We start from the raw sequence: 17,273 nt of genomic DNA on the forward strand, positions 1-17,273 counted from the left end.
AGACACACACACACACACACACACACACACACACACACACACACACACACACACACACACAGAGACACACACACACACACAGAGACACACACACACACACACACACACACACACACACACACACACAGAGACACACACAGAGACACACACACACACACAGAGACACACACACACACACACACACAGAGACACACACACACACACACACACACACACACACAGAGACACACACACACACACACCGACAGACACACACACACACACACACACACCGACAGACACACACACACACACACACACACACCGACAGACACACACACACACACACACACACACCGACAAACAGAGACACACACACACACACCGACAGAGACACACACACACACACACACACACACACACACACACACACACACACAGACAAACAGAGACACACACACACACACACACAGAGACACACACCGACAAACAGAGACACACACCCACACACACACACACACACACACACACACACACACACACAGAGACACACACAGACACACAGTGTGTATACAGTACACAATCAATTATAAGGACATGGTCCACTAGACCCATGATTTACTCAACGAGTAACAGAATGAGTTTAGACAAAGTCAGCATGCTTTATATGGGCAACACACACACACACACACACACACACACACACACTTTGACGTACCACCTCTTCATAGGTGCTGTTGTCGGCCACAGGGAAGGCGGTCTCCCCACCGCCCTCCACGGAGTTCAGGTAGAACAGCACGGTGACGTACCTGGGTGAGCAACACATCAGCGGCGGTCCGCAGTCACACACACAGCGACCCACACACATCTCCGACGTCGGCCCACCGGCGGCGGGGTGTGTGTGTGGCGCACTGCGCCGTACCGGAGGAGATTAAGCTTAAGATTAACGCTCACCGTTCTGATGCTCAGACGTAACGACGGCACCGTCCTATCAGCCTCAGCCCACAACAGACGACCGCCCGTCACCTGAGGAGGCTGAAGCTCAACATGACTGAGCTCCTCCCAATGCCGGGGAAGGCCTGCCCAACACACGGACCTGCTGGTCACCGTCGAGAACGTCACTGTATCCCCGTCTCCAAACGGCCAGAACACCTCGCTGTGGCTCTGGACCACCAGTTATTCTGCACCGCCAACATCACCGCGGATACCCATCAATGCAGAGTTGCACTCTACAACATCCGCAGGATACGGGCCTCACAAGGGAGGCAGCTGCCCCAGCCTGCCTCCAAGCCTTGTGGTGCCTTCTATTTGTCTCGTAATCGTGACTTGCAGCTCGGGTGTGACGTCACATCCGTCTCGTAAAACGAGTGACCCCCGGGTTTTTCGTTCTGTTTGGCGCACACACGACAAGACGAGTCGGAGCTCTGCTCTCTGCTCAAGAATCGGCGTTGTTGTCATAGCAACATGGAGCGTCTCTAGCCAATTTCAGCGGCACAAGCTACAATAAGGCGGTATTTAACACATAAGACTGTAACGACATGCCTGTAGGTAACAGTATACAGTGCTATGTGTACGACTTCTTCATTTGGTTACAACAAAAACACAAGTGCTTAAAATAGTAGAAAACCACAATGTTTACTACATGTGATGCTCGGAGTAGCCATCTTTGTTACTGAACTCGGGGTCCTCTGAGTTCAGACGAGTTGACGAGTCGTTTTTACGACCTCGGGGGGGCGTGCTATTTGCAACTTCCGGTTCGTAACTCGGAAATCCGACTCGCAGATCGAGTCGGGTGGACAAACAGAACGCACCGTTGGTCAAACCACACAGCCCAGCTGGATCCCTCCACTCCACTACCTCAGCTGGACGTCTGGTACCGCCATCACTAAGAGCAACCAAAGGTCCATCAGCTAAATCACATCTCTTCTCTATCTTGGGACCACAGTGGTGGAACGAGCTCCCTGCTGATGTCAGGACCGCAGAGTCGCTCACCAGCTTCCGCAAACGACTCAAAACCCACCTGTTCAGAGTTCACCTGGACTCTACAGAGCCATTCAGTCCCCCCCGCCCACTATTGTCTGTTGTACGTCCTGGCACTTAATGCACGTAATGTACGTTGTATTTATTCATAGTACTTAATTGTGTAGCATCTGCAGTAGCTGGCTATCACTGCTGTGTACAGGGAATGGGGTCGGCCTGGCGATTGTTAGTACTTGCACTTGGTTCTATGAACGTCTTTACTGTACCCACAGAGATATATTGTTTCACTTCTTATGACAGATGGACTGATTGTTGCTTTGGATAAAAGCGTCTGCTAAACGCCCTAAATGTAAAGGTAATTGTAAAACACATTTGTTTTAATCTCATAGTTTGACTTCCATCTGAAACACTTTAAGCAGCTCCATTCCTATTGGCTGAAGCTCCAATCCTATTGGCTGAAGCTCCAATCCTATTGGCTGAAGCTCCAATCCTATTGGCTGAAGCTCCATTCCTATTGGCTGAAGCTCCAATCCTATTGGCTGAAGCTCCATTCCTATTGGCTGAAGCTCCAATCCTATTGGCTGAAGCTCCAGCCAATCCTATTGGCTGAAGCTCCATCCAATCCTATTGGCTGAAGCTCCATTCCTATTGGCTGAAGCTCCAATCCTATTGGCTGAAGCTCCAGCCAATCCTATTGGCTGAGGGGGGGGGGGGCTCACCTGCAGGAGGTCTCGAAGGGCGTGGAGGCGTTGGCGGCGGGCCGGGTGTGCGTGCAGGCCGTCTCGGGGTACACCGGCCCGCTGTCGTGGTGGGCGTGGTAGTGGCCCCCCTGCTGGTAGCGGACCACCTGCAGAGGCTCGCTCAGCTCCACCAGGGGGCGTGGGAGGCGCGTCAGCCGGACCACCCTGTCAGAGGGGGGGACCGCCCTCACCAGCTGAACCAGCTCAACCAACCAGGAGCTGAACCAGTTCAACCAACCAGGAGCTGAACCAGTTCAACCAACCAGGAGCTGAACCAGTTCAACCAACCAGGAGCTGAACCAGTTCAACCAACCAGGAGCTGAACCAGTTCAACCAACCAGGAGCTGAACCAGTTCAACCAACCTGGAGCTGAACCAGTTCAACCAACCTGGAGCTGAACCAGTTCAACCAACCAGGAGCTGAACCAGTTCAACCAACCAGGAGCTGAACCAGTTCAACCAACCAGGAGCTGAACCAGTTCAACCAACCTGGAGCTGAACCAGTTCAACCAACCTGGAGCTGAACCAGTTCAACCAACCAGGAGCTGAACCAGTTCAACCAACCTGGAGCTGAACCAGTTCAACCAACCAGGAGCTGAACCAGTTCAACCAACCTGGAGCTGAACCAGTTCAACCAACCCGGAGCTGAACCAGTTCAACCAACCAGGAGCTGAACCAGTTCAACCAACCTGGAGCTGAACCAGTTCAACCAACCAGGAGCTGAACCAGTTCAACCAACCCGGAGCTGAACCAGTTCAACCAACCAGGAGCTGAACCAGTTCAACCAACCTGGAGCTGAACCAGTTCAACCAACCTGGAGCTGAACCAGCTCAACCAACCAGGAGCTGAACCAGTTCAACCGACCAGGAGCTGAACCAGTTCAACCAACCTGGAGCTGAACCAGTTCAACCAACCTGGAGCTGAACCAGTTCAACCAACCAGGAGCTGAACCAGTTCAACCAACCAGGAGCTGAACCAGTTCAACCAACCAGGAGCTGTGCTACAGTCACCGTGGCCCACGTACGTGTTGGAGGACATGAGGAAGTTACCGCCTGTTTATCTACACACAGTACTGACTGCATCCACAGTAGTCCAGTCGTTTTAAGCCAACATGGGGGCCAGCCGAGAACAAACGGCAACACAACCAAACTCAACAGATTATCCTCCTGAGGAAGGAAGGCCCAGAAGAATCCATGAGGGGGAAGAAAAGACCCACACATGTCCTATTCATACGTCATTCTTCTTCTCACCTGAATGGGGTCAACCTTTTAACATTTAGATATCACCATGAACACGACGGAGTTGATTCCTGACATCAGGACAAACCAAAAATGTTTCCCAAGATTTCCAAGTTTTTGCAAATTGTTTGTTACCACGGCAACAAACTGTGCCTTCATCTGATTACGTATGATGTGCTCATTTGCATAAATACCACAACAGATCTAAACATTGGGCGTAGCCAGGGGAACGTCCTGGGGAGGGTGGGGGGGCCCTACCTCCTCTGAAGGCCCCTCAGGACCGGGTGGGGAGGGTGGGGGGGCCCTACCTCCTCTGAAGGCTCCTGAGGACGGGGTGGGGTGGGGGGGGTCCTACCTCCTCTGAAGGCTCCTGAGGACGGGGTGGGGTGGGGTGGGGGGGGCCCTACCTCCTCTGAAGGCTCCTGAGGACGGGGTGGGGAGGGTGGGGGGGGTCCTACCTCCTTTGAAGGCTCCTCAGGACCGGGTGGGGTGGGTGGGGGGGGGGCCCTACCTCCTCTGAAGGCTCCTGAGGACGGGGTGGGCCCCGGGGCCCTGCTCCAGCCAGGCGTGGTGGCTGTTCCTCACCAGCTGGCTGCTCTTCACGCCGCGCTGCAGCAGGAAGCGCTGGAAGGCGTCGCTGCTCAGCTCCCTGAACTCCTCCAGGCTCAGGAGGCCTTCACCACCACAACAACAACAACAACAACAACATCAACAACAACAAGGGGACATACAGCTGAAATCAGCCGCGCTGTACGTCCACCTCCTGTACATTAAGACGGTCACCGACCCCCTGTGGAACATTAGAGCATCTCAAGTCAGGTCAAAGGTCAAAGGTCAAAGGTCACAGGCTGATGGAGGGGTCAGGTCAAAGGTCACAGGCTGATGGAGGTGTCAGGTCAAAGGTCACAGGCTGATGGAGGAGTCAGGTCAAAGGTTAACGGTCACAGGCTGATGGAGGTGTCAGGTTAAAGGTCACAGGCTGATGGAGGGGTCAGGTCAAAGGTCACAGGCTGATGGAGGTGTCAGGTCAAAGGTCACAGGCTGATGGAGGAGTCAGGTTAAAGGTTAAAGGTCACAGGCTGATGGAGGAGTCAGGTCAAAGGTCACAGGCTGATGGAGGAGTCAGGTTAAAGGTCACAGGCTGATGGAGGGGTCAGGTCAAAGGTCACAGGCTGATGGAGGGGTCAGGTTAAAGGTCACAGGCTGATGGAGGAGTCAGGTTAAAGGTCAAAGGTCACAGGCTGATGGAGGGGTCAGGTTAAAGGTCAAAGGTCACGGTGGCGTCTCACCGTTGTGGTCTTTGTCGGCGTGGATCCCGGCGTAGATCTCTCTCAGACTCTCGGGCGTGAGCCAAATCCCCTCCCTCACCCGGGAGTGGGTCAGGATCTGAGCCAGGTCAGAGGTCAGAGGTTAGAGGTCAGAGGTCAGGAGGTCAGAGGTCAGAGGTTAGAGGTCAGGGGTCAGGAGGTCAGAGGTCAGGGGTCAGGAGGTCAGGGGTTAGAGGTCAGGAGGTCCATTTCAAACAAAAGGAAAACAAATAAACAAGACAACATGAACTATTTTTCAAAGCAGCTGCAGCCTCACAGATAAACAAGAGCACAGAGCGGACCCCCCCAGAGCGGACCCCCAGACCCCCCCAGAGCGGAGCCCCCCAGAGCGGACCCCCCCAGAGCACAGAGCGGACCCCCAGACCCCCCCAGAGCACAGAGCGGACCCCCCCAGAGCGGACCCCCCCAGAGCACAGAGCGGACCCCCCCAGAGCGGAGCCCCAGACCCCCCCAGAGCGGAGCCCCAGACCCCCCCAGAGCGGAGCCCCAGACCCCCCCAGAGCGGAGCCCCAGACCCCCCCAGAGCGGCGCCCCAGACCCCCCCAGAGCGGAGCCCCACCTCGCTGAGCTGCAGCTGGCCGTCCTGGTCGAGGTCCAGGAGGCTGAAGACGTCGTCGGGGCTGAGGTCCAGCTCCTCCTGGCCCTCCTGCACCATCAGCTGGCTCTCCACCAGCCCCCGGCGCCGGGCCAGCTGCATCACCAGCGCACACTCCGCCTCCGACAGGAAGCCCGGGATCTCTGCGCACACACACACACACACACACACACACACACACACACACAGTCAGCTGGTTCTGACCTGCCCGTTGACTCCTGTGGACTAGACGTGACTGATGTGAGTGGACCTCTGGGTGCTACGGGTTCACCTCACCAAACAGAAGAGGTTTCAAACTCAGCGTCCGCATCTCGTGCACTTTATCAGGCACGAAGGACAGCTTCTGAACGTGTCCCACCTGGAGGAGGTAGAGGACACCTGTTCACCATCACGGAGAGGAGGCTGCGCTGCGTATGTGAATAACACCAGAACCCAGATGATGATCAGTGTATTAAAAGAGATCGCAGACCTTCACCCCGTCTATTCGTGGAAGAAAAACCTCCCGCACAGCCTCGGGCCCCCGGGGTCCGAGGGGCGCCTTCTGGTGTCCGAGGGGCGGCTGCTGGGGGCCGCCTGCTGCCCCCTGGTGGCTCCGGGGGTCGGGCTCTTCTCCGCCGTTATTGTGATTCTCGTGGAGTTGCGCTGTGCCGTTCATGATGCACATGTGAAAGAACAGCAGCACAAACACCCAGTAGGAGCGACTGCCCACGGCGGTCCTCTGAAGGGAGACGCGCTGCCCCGTCCCGCCGGGTGGCAGGGCTCCGCTCCCGGGGCGTCCTGGGCTCTCCCCGGGGTCGCTCATGTTCTCCGGGGTTCAGACCAAAGCATGCAGGTGACTTCCGTGGGTCATCGTGGCCGTCCGCGGCATCAGGTCCGACAACCCAACGGTCCTCACGCCCGTTGGACTTTCCGCGTACTTTTCAGAGGCGATCCTGCGGTTCAATCGCTCCGTGGAGTTCAGTCCACGCGTCAGGGTCGAGTCCACGCCGAGGGAGATCAACCCGGCAGCCCACAGGACGGTTAATGCTCTGAGGTCGGGTAAGATCCCGTCTGTGCCGTCATTGTGCCTCCAGAAGATGGGCTTGTTTACAACGCAGCAGTGGTTGAGTCAGCAGCAGCAATGCGCAGTGCGTACCGAGCCACCAGGCTGACAGCACAGCCAGAAACACCACACAACTCCTTACTAAAATGATGGAAACGCTGCGTCATCGCATCACACGCGTCTTGCACGTTTAAAAGAGCTCGTAAAACAACCCCACACACAGCCGTGGTCTGGAGTGGTCCACTGCACAGCCTGCATGTTCTCCCTCAGTCGCGCGTAGCACCCACGACACGATACATCCCGCTGGCTGCTTTGTGCGCAATGCTGCCCTCTGGTGGCTCAAGGAGGTAAATGTCTAAGACATCGTTATTTCTCCTACTATATGTCTACTCTAGGACATGATTTAGCACTGTAGCAGCCTATTCCATTGGACATAAAGGGTATATGAAGTTGGTTAAAAAGAGAGACAAATAGAACTTAACCGCACATGATCTGCATTTGCAGAAAATGACATTTAAAGTATTCAATGTAAGAATCATATTTATAATGGTTCAACAAGATTTTTTAGCAACTCTGACATTCCTCCTATTTTACTGTACGCCCACATCTTCAACATGTTTCAAATTCAACCATGGATCTATTATTATACTGTCAACACTCCACTAACCCATGAATGAACACACACATGATTGTGCATGCATGCAGAAGATGATATGCATCCATGCATGAACGCATGCACATGGACACACAGCGCTCCCTGGCCAGGCTCCTCTCACACCTCACAGCCTCCTGAGGAGTCATGTTACACGCCACTTGAAATCTAAACCCGTTTCAAATGTGAAGTTAGCTGACCTTAATTCACTTGGAATAAGTAATAAATCATAAATATTCAAAAGGTCTATATTTTAGGCCCAGCATGGCATACAACGGTTCTTGGAATGCCTTTTATGTAGGCCTCGCCGTCATTATATAACAGTGCCTAGTTTTTGTTTTGTACAGTTTTTATTAACTAATATTTGACTGTAAATATGTACACACTGGTATCAATAAAACAGCAATCCACCCAGCGGTCCGCTCTCTGCCCATTGAAGCCTCTGGTGCAGCTCCGTTGGGAACATTTCAGAGATGATGTATTCTCATCATGTTATAATGATTGTGTTAGGAGGAGATGCTCATCCAGTCCACACCGAGTGCTTCCTCCTCTGGTTCTGGTGAATCATCAACAGGTAGACATAATGCTGCTACAACTTCAACTCTTTCAAATGAAAGATCTGATCTTTTAAATGAAACATAAAACCCACATCGGACCCCATTGTGTCTGAATATACACTCTCCTAAACTCCCAGCTGGTGGAGGACCTGAAGTCCATCACTGCACTCCGGCAACGTAACACAACGTAACACAGTAATGTAACACAACGTAACACAGTAACGTAACACAGTAATGTAACACAACGTAACACAGTAACGTAACACAGTAACGTAACACAGTAACGTAACACAGTAACGTAACACAGTAACGTAACACAGTAACGTAACACAGTAACGTAACACAGTAACGTAACACAGTAACGTAACACAGTAACGTAACACAGTAACGTAACAGTAACGTAACACAACGTAACACAGTAACGTAACACAGTAATGTAACACAACGTAACACAGTAACGTAACACAGTAACGTAACACAGTAACGTAACACAGTAATGTAACACAGTAACGTAACACAGTAACGTAACACAGTAACGTAACACAGTAACGTAACAGTAACGTAACACAACGTAACACAGTAACGTAACACAACGTAACACAGTAACGTAACACAGTAAAGTAACACAACGTAACACAACTTAACACAGTAAAGAGCTGCTCAGCGGACACAACTGTCCATGGTGTAGCGCTGCCCCTGCCACACGCCACCCTCCACTGATCTGCTTTATTGTGATGTTTGTAGGTCATAAGATATTGTGGAGACCTTAACCTGTGCACACTGTTACTCAATGTGCAACAGGTATGCAGCCTCACCCAGACCCAGAGTCGGGTCAGACCCAGAGTCGGGTCAGAGCCAGAGTCGGGTCAGACCCAGAGTCGGGTCAGAGCCAGAGTCGGGTCAGAGCCAGAGTCGGGTCAGAGCCAGAGTCGGGTCAGAGCCAGAGTCGGGTCAGAGCCAGAGTCGGGTCAGAGCCAGAGTCGGGTCAGAGCCAGAGTCGGGTCAGACCCAGAGTCGGGTCAGACCCAGAGTCGGGTCAGAGCCAGAGTCGGGTCAGAGCCAGAGTCGGGTCAGACCGGGCCAGCGGAGGCTGATTAAACCAGCCATCATTCACACACTCTCCAACACATAAAACCTACGATTCTGAAACCCCAATTCAAGGCCACTTCAGACAACGGACCAATCGGCACCTTGAAATACAAGATGAGGGATGAACAGTGGATGTCCACACTCCGTGAGACTGACAACCACATGAAGAGCCAAACCCTTAGCTGGCCACCCAGGACGTAGAGCTGGAAGAGAAGAGAAGCTTGGAGCCGGATTCAAAAAATAACCTTGATAAGAAGAAGAAACTTACGCTAAAGGGCTCTTTGTGGTCCACTTATCTTATCTTATCTTATCTTATCTCTTTAGGGTCCCACGTTCACGCAGCGCAAGGACCACGCAGACGCTTCGATGCCGTCCTGAACCTCTATGGTTCTGTGTCGGGTTTTAGTGAGCGGACCAATCACAGCCCTTGCGGCTGCGTCGCCTCGACGGAAGGTTACAATTTTTGGGAGGTGCGCGTCCGGCCCTGGCGGTGGACGCAAGGAGGGTCCGCAGGGAGGGGAGGGGTCCGTCACCCCCTGGCGCTGCGTGGACCTGGGACCATAGAGAGACCTTCACTGGGAAGTCCTGGAGACGTCAGAGACGAGACAGAGAACCCAACGCCACTGCTGATGGAGGAGGAGGAGGAGGAGGAGGAGGAGGAGAGGGAGGAGGAGGAGGAGGAGGCTGATGATGGAGGAGGAGGCTGACGGAGGAGGAGGAGGAGGAGGAGGAGGAGGAGGAGGAGGAGGCTGCTGATGGAGGAGGAGGAGGGGGAGGAGGAGGAGGGGGAGGAGGAGGAGGAGGAGGAGGAGGAGGAGGAGGAGGCTGCTGACGGAGGAGGAGGAGGGGGAGGAGGAGGAGGAGGGGGAGGAGGAGGAGGAGGAGGCTGCTGACGGAGGAGGAGGAGGAGGGGGAGGAGGAGGAGGAGGAGGAGGAGGAGGCTACTGACGGAGGAGGAGGAGGAGGAGGAGGGGGAGGAGGAGGAGGAGGAGGAGGAGGAGGCTACTGACGGAGGAGGAGGAGGAGGAGGAGGAGGAGGCTGCTGACGGAGGAGGAGGAGGAGTAGGAGGAGGAGGAGGAGGAGGCTGATGATGGAGGAGGAGGAGGAGGAGGAGGAGGGGGAGGAGGAGGAGGAGGAGGAGGCTACTGACGGAGGAGGAGGAGGAGGAGGAGGCTGCTGACGGAGGAGGAGGAGGAGGAGGAGGAGTAGGAGGAGGAGGAGGAGGAGGCTGATGATGGAGGAGGAGGAGGAGGAGGAGGAGGGCTGAGGAGTTGTTTCCTGGTCTTGGGTGTGACGTTTCTCATCCTGTCATCCATTCATCATGATGTTCACATCAGTGCTCCTCAACGTGTACGAGGCCTCGTCTGGGCAGCAGTTGGTTTTTAAGACTCCAGCCAATCAGATTAACGTGATCCTGCTGAATCCGTTTGGAAGCAAAGCAAACTCATATTGATATAGATATCTGTTTTTTTTTTACAAATAGCAACAATCCCATACCGGACATGTTGTATTTTTAAAGGTGATATGTAGTTGACTTGTAGTTTCTCCAGGGGGCGCTCTGTGTGGAGGACTATAAATGGACAGACAGAAGCGTACCCTGAGGCAGAAGGCACCAGCTGCACTCTTGCTGTGGCAGAGCTGACTACACGCCCAGCCTTGGCGTCAGCTGCAGAAACACCTTGGTCAATGTACAGGAAAGAAAACGACAAGGAGAGGGACTAATACTGGACCATCCGAGAGGTGGACAGGAATAAATGCCACACCTGGTTTGGTCACAGCACTAGCATGTTGCTTTGGCTGCTGGCCCACATACGCCTCACCTTTGTCGGCCTAAGATTGTAACGTTGCACTCTATTCGTAATGTCTGACAAGCATCGGCTTATAGGATGGTTTGAATCTGACACCTGCCATTTGCAACCAGTGTTCGAGAAGGATGTCAACTCAGGTCATTTAGTCATTTAGGTCATTTAGTCATTTAGTCTTTGTATTCAGAAAGAGTTCATGTAACTGTGGTGTTTTATGTTCTGCAAAACGAAGACTACAGGCGACGGGTGATGACCCCACTAAGGTGCGTCAGTGTAGGAATGCTCCACGCCACCTTGGTTAAAGGTCCCATGACACGCCACAAGGTGTGAGTGTGATTAGCCGTTACAAGCCGTTTTGCAAATCTGCCCCTTATGACATCACAGGTAGGCGTGTCCACATAGATGTGTGCTGGATAGATCAGTCCACCAGCCTCCCCAGTGGACTGTAGCACATGTTGCTCCTCTATCCGTCACACATCTAGGTGGACACGCCCACCTGTGATGTCAGAAGGGGCAGATTTCCAAAACGGCTTGTAACGGCCAATCACACCACACCTGGTGGCATGTCACGGGACCTTTAAGCGGGCTCCTCCAGACAGGACGGGGGTGCTGAGAGACGCTTTACTGTAGACGATTGTAGACAATGATACAAGGCCTGAGGTGATGAATGCTTTAACTGTGAACATTAATTGCCAGGCGGTGGCCAGGCTGTGTGAGCGGGCTGGTGGGGGTCCAGCTGGGCTGTGTGCCCCTCAGAGGGTTGAACCTGAGCCCCACCCAGACCCATCTGGATGAGGCTGCTTAAACCAGCCATCAGCCACAGATTCTGTTTAATGTGGTGTCGGGTGGTGGCCTGTAGGTGGCACTGTTCCCTCTGGCCAAAACATCAATCCCGATGCCCCAGTGCAGTGACGGGGACACTGTGCTGTGGAAGGTGCCGTCCTTCGGAGGAGACGTAAAACCGAGGTCCTGACTCACAGAAGTCATTAAAGATCCCAGGGCATTTATCGCAAAGAGTAGGGTATCCCCCGGTGTCCTGGCTAAAACTGCCCAACCAGCTGGTGTGTGGTGAGCGTTCTGGCGCAGATTGGCTGCCGTGCATCACCCAAGTGGGTGCTACACATTGGTGGTGGTTAGTGAGGTCCCCCCTTCACTGTAGAGCGTCTCTGAGTGTCTACAAAAGCGCTATATAAATTCAATCAATTAAATTAATAATGTCGCTGCGATGTGTTGCTTTTCAAGGAGCACTTGCACTGGATTTTTCCTACTTGTGTTTTGAAAACGCATCCGTCAGCCAAACCAGAACTAGTTTTTAGTATAAAATGACCAATGTAATGTTCTAATGTGAACGTGAATTACTGCACAGTTGTTTAGGTCACCCCTTTGGGTGGGCTGCTGGTGCTTGAAACAATATTTTCTGAAATGGGTAATTTATCTTAGAGTCACTAGGGGGCGTTGTTGCGTTGTTTCAGGTGCTCTAAAAGCTGAGTGAATTATACGGAGCCCATTAACCTACATAGAATAACCTACATAATGACCTACATAGAATAAAATAAAGAACGAAATTATAAAGGGTGGGGTAAAAAAAAACAACTGCCAGGTGAAATTGGGCAATCTGGGCATTAAAGGTCCCATGGCATGCTACTTTATGGGTGCTTTAATATAGGTGTTAGTGAGCCCCTAATACAGTACTTGAAGACGTTCAAGAAATTCAGCCTTGGTGCAGAGTTACAGCCACTACGAGCCACGCCCACAATGAGCTCTCCACAAACGCTCCGTTTTTAGAGGCGGGTCCAGGTGGAGGGTGGGGGTGTGGCCCTGAGCAGCTTGCGGCCACGGTACCATGCACTAGTGTTTACAGTGGAACACTGAACACTCCGGGTGCTCCGGCGGGAGTCCTGGAGCTCTATATCTAAATAATATCATATTATATTTAGATATCTATATAATATAATATATATTATCATGGTCAAAAGCTGTTTGCGCCTCCGGATGATATTATGAATCTCAAACGACTGCGTCGGGTTCTCAGACGCCTCTGGTTCTTCCACTTCCACGTCAATATTAAGTACACACTGAACCGCGAAATGGAGGAGAAAGGGATTGTTGCCCGGGGTTGTCTCCCACTGGAGCTCCGGGCTCCGGGCAACGGGCAGCTTTCAGCGGGGCTCCTGGGCAGCAATACCTTTCTCCTCCATGTCGCGGTTCCCAATTCCTTCTCAACCATGGCCTAGATAACCCCTACTACGAATCTCGTTGTGGAAATACCAGAGACCTCAGAGAACCCGACGCAGTCTAGTCTTTACACCAAATGGGAGCTTTATGCAAGCTTGCGTTGTTGTGTTGCATGTTATGTGCCAAGCAGAGAAAGGGGAGGTAACCTGGCCCCATATGACGACATATGGGGCCAGATCCCAAATCGGCGCGTTTGAGTGTTAATTTTTTCAAAGGCGGAGCAAAAATGCAGGGTGTAAATAAACAAAAAGAAGATATACTTAGCCTAGGTTGAAAAGGAACAAGGAAAGCACATTTGATTTCAAGCAATTATTTTTTGCTCAAATATTTACCTACCTAGCGACTATAGTTCATATTTATCAAACAACATATCAAACACCATTGCAAAGTGATTAGGCCTCATGAGATATCATGAATCCCATCTCCCTGGTCCTTGAAGGCCACGATCTGCACACCAGTGTTAAAGGGATGCGCTGAAAACATCAACAGCTTGATATGGGTCTCTGGGAAGATTCAATTGGGACTCGGCCATCAGAACATTGCATAATTCATAAACAACTGGGTCATGGGATGCTTGATGTGCATTAATTCTAGTAAAGCTAAAGATTTATATTTGTCTTTAAGAAGGTTGTCTCATATCTGGCTGTAGGTGGGTCTTGAAGCTAAGAACTTTAGTGTTTAGCATTGCAATTGGTTATACTAACTCTAACTCTGTTGCTGCTGTGTTGGTTTTTGCTGTTGTTGGTTTTTGCTGTTAGTAAGAGGTTGTTCAAGCTAGTTTCAGTCACAAGGTGACAACAATAGGCTTGATTGCTGGGCAGAGCTATGGCTGCCTGAGCTCCCTTGTGTAGTTAAAGGCTAGTTTTATTAGCGTCAGCACCCAGCAAAGGAAGACCCGGGAAACAAAGACAAGGGAGTCTCTCTGTGGGAGTCCCTCGAGGAGGCCCTGGGAGGCCGGCCATATTGTAGCTATGTGTCGTACTTCAATCACCGTCAGGATTTCCACCCGGAGAAGACGCCACTACAGACCCTCTGCTCGGCGCAACAACCCTTCCAATCTGTCCCATCCACCACCCTCTACTTACACCGACCGATGTGATGGGAGGACTCTGGAACTGCCAATCGGCGGTCAAGAAGGCAGACTCCATTTCGGCCTACGCATCCCTCATGACCCTCCACTTCCTGACCCTTACAGAGACTTGGATCACTCCAGAGAACTCTGCTACTCCTGCTGCCCTCTCCACAGCCTTCTCATTCTCACACACCCCAAGACCATCAGGGCGAGGAGGAGGGACTGGACTCCTCATCTCGCCGAAGTGGTCCTACCAGGTTCTTCCACTAGAACACTCGGCCAGATCTGCATTTGAACTCCACGCTGTCACTGTCACCCTGCCTATCAAGCTCTTCATTGTAGTCATCTACCGCCCTCCAGGTCCCCTTTGCGACTTCTACGACGAGATGGATGCCCTTCTCAGCTGCTTTTCAAAAAATGGCCCACCACTTGTTATGGACTCCCTCTGTCCCTTCTTTCAAGACTGCCAGAATAAAGCCTCTCCTCAAATAACCAACCCTTGACACCACCGACATCCAGAACTGCAGACCAGTATCTCTTCTTTCATTCCTCTCTAAAACACTGGAAGATGCCATCTCTAACCAACTGTCTATCTCTCACATAACAACTTGCTTGCTGAACTTGGCATTGCTAAATCTGCCCTGTCCTGGTTCACATCCTACCTGATGAAGGATGATCGCACCTATCAGGTAACATGGAATGGCTCCTTGTCCAAACCTTGCACGCTTGACACTGGTGTCCCTCAAGGCTCTGTACTGGGGCCTCTTCTGTTCTTCCTCTATACCAGATCTCTGGGCTCTGTAATTACATTACACATTTTTTCCTATCACTGCTATGCTGACAACACTCAGCTATTCCGCTGACAAAGGCTAGCTAGCTATCACTGCTGTATACGGGGGATGGGTTGGCCTAGCGATTGTTAGTACTTGGTTCTATGAATGTCTTTACTGTACCGACGGCAATATATTGTTTCACTTCTTATGAGAAATGTACTATTGTAAGTCGCTTTGGATAAAAGCGTCTGCTAAATGGCCTAAATGTAAATGTAAGAGGGGCACCTCTATTATATTATGTCTGGAGGGCTAATTTTATGTTTTCAACGTCTGAGTTCATAAAGTTGCATTATTGAGTCTGGCTTTTTATGTTGAGCCCGATGGCCCTGACCCTCTCCTCTGCTCCGGGCAGCGTCCCGCCGCGGGCTGCAGGGGGCGCTCACAGGAAAGCGCCTGGACCGCGGTAAGAGAACAGAGAACAGGCAAAAGACCCTGGGTTCAATTTTTGCCCGAATTACACTTTAAGAGGAGATTTAAAAAAAATAGAGATGTGTATTGTGCATCACGATATAGCCTAAACATATGGTGATATATATCGCCCAGCCCTGCAAATACACACAGAACATAATGAAAACAGAACATGAAAAACATGTTTGCTCATAGCAACACTGTTTTTGAGGAAATAACAAAGACATAATGCTATAAATGGGTAATTAATCAATGTTCGATGTGAATGCCTTTACAACTTCAAACGTAAGGAAGGTCCATTTGTTTGTCATGAGCCAATTACAGCGGGTTGAAGTGTGAGGTCAAGGTGTGTGCGGGGAATGTTCTTGGGACGAGCGAGGCGATGAGGAGAGACGGAATTATTCGGAACACAGCCTCTTCCTCCTTGAACCTCCAATGTAAGCACCGGTGGGGAGGGATCCTCTTCTGATGGCCCCTGGGACGCAGCTGGGCAGCCCACTTCTCTTACCGCGGTCAAGGTGCTTTCCTGTGAGCCCGCGGTGGGACACATCAACGACGTTTATGTTGAGACGCTCGGTCTCAACATAAAAAGCCAGACTCAATGATGCAACTTTATGAACTCAGACGTTTGTAGGAAAATAGCATGCATGTCAGCATGTTAGGTGCAGCGACTCCATGGATGCTGGCCCCTTTGGTCCCTGTGGTCGTGGCCGCCTCCTCCATTTTATTTTGGGCACATGAAAGAATGTCTCCAGCACGGCCCTGTTGATCAAAGCGGTTGAAATCCTCTGCTGTGGAACGTTGTGTGGTGTGTGTCGGTAGCATCCACACATACACACACACAGACCCCGATATGGGGCAGCAACAGGTCCCCTGCTCCCCAACAGGCCTCCATCCTCTGAGGGTCCCAGCACCCACTGGAACACCAGCAGTCTCTGGCGCTCTCTCTCTCTCTCCCCCCTCTCTCTCTCTCTCTCTCCCCCCTCTCTCTCTCTCTCTCCCCCCCCCCTCTCTCTCTCTCTCTCTTTCTCTCTCTCTCTCTTGAAATTGGCTGTTGAAATTGAAGCAGTTATCATCATAAGCCAGAGTTTTATTCCTCTGTAGGGATTATTTCGATAATGTTGTAAGACACTTAGTTATAATACAAATCGGAGCATCTCAGTGGTAAAACAAGACTAATAGAGGTTTAGTCGCTAAGACTCAAAATGACAAAACATTTTTATCCAGATTCAAAAATGCAGAAGTTTTCCTCCAAGTAAGCCCCAAAACTGAACATTATTATGTCTTATTTTTAACTAAAATGTGGAAAGTTATAACTGTGGAAATCCTCTGTGGAATACAAGATGTCTGCTACTAAAGTGAGAGTGGGACTTTCCTTTTGCTTGCTCAGGCTAGTGTGACGTGGGTTTTGACAACGTTTGACGTTGACACTCAAACTTGCTCTTATGCAACCCATTTGTCTGTTTATTTCTAAAACCTTTACGACTGTTGATACTGCTTGTGTAACGGATGCCAACTAGCCTGGGCTAGCTGGCGGTAGTACGTTGTAAATCCTCACAGCCCTAGCCTTAAGAACGCTTCTAGCCGCTGAGTCAGAAGCCTGGGCTTTTAGCTCAGTGGTTAGAGCCTTCGACTCCCATGCCGGTAGTCGTAGTTCGAGAGGAGGCAGCTTGGATGGTAATCTTTTTAACTTGTATTTAGAAGTTCGGCCAAAACGGGG

The 17,273-nt window shown here is 51.5% G+C and overlaps 1 protein-coding gene across 1 annotated transcript in view; it reads right to left on the reverse strand.

Moving 5' to 3' along the window:
- Positions 1-6,661, reverse strand: part of LOC311338286 (transmembrane prolyl 4-hydroxylase-like) — a gene marked incomplete at both ends in the record, with an annotated part of 8,485 nt that extends 1,824 nt beyond the window's left edge. Inside the window, 7 exons of the mRNA XM_084463510.1 lie at positions 698-788; positions 2,679-2,864; positions 4,448-4,610; positions 5,226-5,322; positions 5,824-6,002; positions 6,136-6,217; positions 6,329-6,661. Coding sequence (XP_084319636.1) covers positions 698-788; positions 2,679-2,864; positions 4,448-4,610; positions 5,226-5,322; positions 5,824-6,002; positions 6,136-6,217; positions 6,329-6,661 — 1,131 coding nt within the window. The remainder of the gene's footprint in view (positions 1-697; positions 789-2,678; positions 2,865-4,447; positions 4,611-5,225; positions 5,323-5,823; positions 6,003-6,135; positions 6,218-6,328) is intronic.
- Between the last annotated feature and the right edge of the window lie 10,612 nt (positions 6,662-17,273).

The sequence above is a fragment of the Micromesistius poutassou genome, assembly GCF_964030765.1.
Source record: "Micromesistius poutassou genome assembly, chromosome: 2".
NCBI classification, from domain to species: Eukaryota; Metazoa; Chordata; class Actinopteri; order Gadiformes; family Gadidae; genus Micromesistius; species Micromesistius poutassou.